This window comes from Halyomorpha halys, unplaced genomic scaffold, assembly GCF_000696795.3.
Source record: "Halyomorpha halys isolate HHAL.00 unplaced genomic scaffold, Hhal_1.1 Scaffold1948.1, whole genome shotgun sequence".
Classification (NCBI taxonomy): Eukaryota; Metazoa; Arthropoda; class Insecta; order Hemiptera; family Pentatomidae; genus Halyomorpha; species Halyomorpha halys.
In genome coordinates, this window is record NW_027110239.1 from 54,101 (window position 1) to 57,449 (window position 3,349).

General features: G+C 40.5%; 1 protein-coding gene across 1 annotated transcript; it reads right to left on the reverse strand.

The window, feature by feature from the left end:
• Positions 1 to 250: 250 nt before the first annotated feature.
• LOC136796001 (uncharacterized) lies at positions 251 to 2,372 on the reverse strand. The gene is made up of 4 exons (XM_067048369.1): positions 2,037 to 2,372; positions 1,235 to 1,754; positions 613 to 1,131; positions 251 to 423 (listed from the first exon to the last, which is right to left on the reverse strand). Exons 1-4 carry the CDS (start codon positions 2,370 to 2,372, stop codon positions 251 to 253), a joined length of 1,548 nt encoding a protein of 515 aa, XP_066904470.1.
• Between the last annotated feature and the right edge of the window lie 977 nt (positions 2,373 to 3,349).

Consider the following 3,349-nt stretch of genomic DNA (forward strand, 5'->3'; position numbering starts at 1 on the left):
TCCGTCCGCTTCATCTCGGCAACTAGAACTGTTACTCTGCCTCAGACTCTCTCACCTAGACCTCCACTACCTAGTCAGTGTCCAGGGCTCATCCCCTGGTACGGCCTTCCTTTCTAACTTATTATGAATACGCCTTGTTGTGGGCCTTCTGCAAAGAAATATCTGGCTGGAGAAACCGCCTAAGACCAGACAACCCCGACAATAGCTAAAGCCTCTCTTTCGAGCTGGCTATAATTGGATTCAGACTGCGTTAGAGCTCGAGAGGCATAGCGACTGGCTGCTCCACATCATCTATACTGTGACTTATAATTGGAGAACTTGCATCTGTTGTAAGGATCACCGGCTTGGATGGGTCGAAAGGAGTGAGAACTCTTTCGCTGCACAATTCTGACTTGAGGTCAACGAATGCAGCTTCAGTGGAGGCTGACCAAATAAATTGTTTTCTTTTTCGTAGCAGTTTTCACAAAGCATAGGTCTTTGAGCTTAATTCCGGGATAAATCTGGCGTAAAAAGTCACTAATCCCAAAAAACGTTTCAACTCTTCTGTATTTCTTGGACGTGGTATCTCTGAAACTGCTCGAATTTTATCAGAGGATTTCTCGATTTTATTACAAGACACAACATGACCCAGGTAGTCAATCTTTTCTTTGAAAAAGGACCATTTGCTTTTGTTTAAATGCAAATCGTTCTCTTTAAGGCGTTCTAAACATGCCATTAAGTCCTTGGTGCATTCATCAAGATCTGCTCCGTGGCAGATGATGTCATCAAAGTAGGCTTCAACATTCGGAAGACCATGCAGGATCTGAGAAAGGATTCGGTTGAACTCGGAAGGGGCTGTTTTAATACCAAAGCTAAGACGGTTCATCCTGTAAGTGCCTTTGTGCGTCGAAATGGTTTGAATCTTACTCCCTTCTTCATCTACTTTAAGATGCAGATAGGCCTTGTGCAGGTCTAACTTACAAAAATATTTTGATCCTCTGAGACTGTGCAAGACCTTATCAATGCGACGGATAGAATGGTTAGCTGCAACCAGTTTTGAATTGACGCCACACTTGTAGTCAACACAAAGCCTAACTCCGCCATCAGGTTTTGCAATGACAACCAGAGGAGAACCCCAATCACTTGAGGCGACTGGACTGATAACGCCTTGAGCTTCTAGTAATGTTCATTCTTTTTCGACTCGCTCTCTGGGTGAAAAAGGTACGTCTCGTTCCCGTATGAACGCAGGTTTTACTCCCTCTCTGAGTTGTAGCTTCTACATTAGGAACACACCCAACTTTTGGTTCAAAAATAGACGAATATTGAATATTAATGTCTATTTTATTAAGGCTGATTCCAAGACCTCGAATCCAAATTCGTCCAAGTAAAGCATCATGGCCTGCTGGTACTACATACGACTCAGCATCTATTGTTCTGTTCTTGTAGGTGACTGTGAGCGTGACTTTTCCCATAGGTTTAATAATGTGGTCTGAGTAAGAGCGAAATGAGACTGTGGTTGGCTCCAACAGAGTATCGAGACTCTGAAGTTTTCTGAAGGCTGGCTCGGAGATTAAGGAAAACCGAGCACTTGAGTCGACTTCGAATGTTTGTGGTTTGCTGTTTAGTTTAACAGTCACTAAGTATTTGTCTCGATCAGATCCTAAGTTGAATGAATCTTCTGAATTTTGAATTCTTCCGATTTCGTACTCTGTATCTGATAGACTTTCTTCTTCTACCGGGCAGTGCTGAGTAGACAAGGTGTTGGTTTTCGATTTCTGTAGCAGTGTGGTAATGCATACTTTTGATAAGTGGCCAATTTTGTGGTAAGATCTGCATTTCAAAGAATTTCGATTTGTTCGGCATTCATGCGATCTATGATTCGCACGACCACACTTAAGACACAGTCCGTCAATACCTTAAGCTTTGTAGTCGACTTGATTGCGATTTCTTTGTGATTGAGAACATTGATATCGACCAAGACAACTGCAGCCGTCCGATCTGAAGTGTGCACGACCGCGACTGTAATTGTTTCCTTCTTGCTTATTAGGCTTGAATACCTTGAATGTATCGACTGGGGGCTCCGAGAATTTTCCCGTTGATGGTTCTAGTTGGCTTGATTCATAGCGGGAGGCTTCTAGGGCCGTTGCCTTCTTGACGATAGCATCAAAATCCTTAAGCGATGCGTCCTGTACCAGCTGTTCTCGTATCCAGCCGTCCTTGAGACCTCGGATGAATTGTGCTCGGAGAAAAGTGTCTGCGATGGAAATTTTCTTCTTACAGGAACATATAGTATAAAAATCGCAGTCCTTCAAATTCCTCTTTAGTGCTGCGACATAATCTGAAATTGACTTATCAACGTGTTGGTTGAGACAGAGAAAATAATGTGATACCATTGTTGAAACCGAAGGAGCTAGCATCTGCTCGAAATGGCTCACAAGCGGGACGAAATCAATGTTCCTGAAGCTGATCAGGTCCCAACAGTGCAGCTTAATTATTACAGTGATCTTTTCCTATTGATGTGCACAATAGTTTTGCCTTCTTCTTATGACCGGTTATGCCTTTTAGATGACAATAATTTTCAAAACGTTCCAAATATGAGGAAAATTTTTCATTTTTGGAATCATATATCTCAAAAGGAGAAATCTGAGGATCTGGAGTCGATTGATTTTTTAAAACAGTTGCCATCAGGGACATACACTGCTCAAACTGTTTTTCATCCATGTCGTCAAGATATATATAAAAATATGACTATAAAATAAAGTAATAATAATAATCGTAGGTGTCTTAAAAAAAATATAGATGTAACCGTTATTATTTGGAACTGTTACGAAAAAAGCAGGTTATTAGAGCACTATATTTTGTAACAGTACTAACCTATAAACCTGGTAAAAACTTTAATTCAAACTTCAATTTTAAACTTCTGGTTTTTTCGATCGATAAAACTACTATCACTAACAATACTTCTCCAATGAACTTCCCATTCACTACAAAAAATTAGTATACTATGATAATCAGACCAATTTGGACATATGGAATTAAGCTCTGGGGCTCCACCAAACATTCAAATTCTTCCCGCATCCAATCGTTACAATCCAAAATCCTACGTAAAATCCTTGATGGTCCTTATTACGTTACAAACAAACTCATTCACAAAGACCTTAACATCCCATTCGTTCCAGATTTGACCCAAAACAGATATGCGTCTTTTCATTCCAAACTCCTTAAACATCCTAACCCATTAATTCTTAATCTTTCATCCTTAACAATTCCTTATAATCCTCCGAGGCGTCTGAAAAGAAGATGGCCACGGGACCTTCTAATTTAAATTAATGTTTGAAGTACCACCAATGGGTGGTTCCTTCCCAAGATT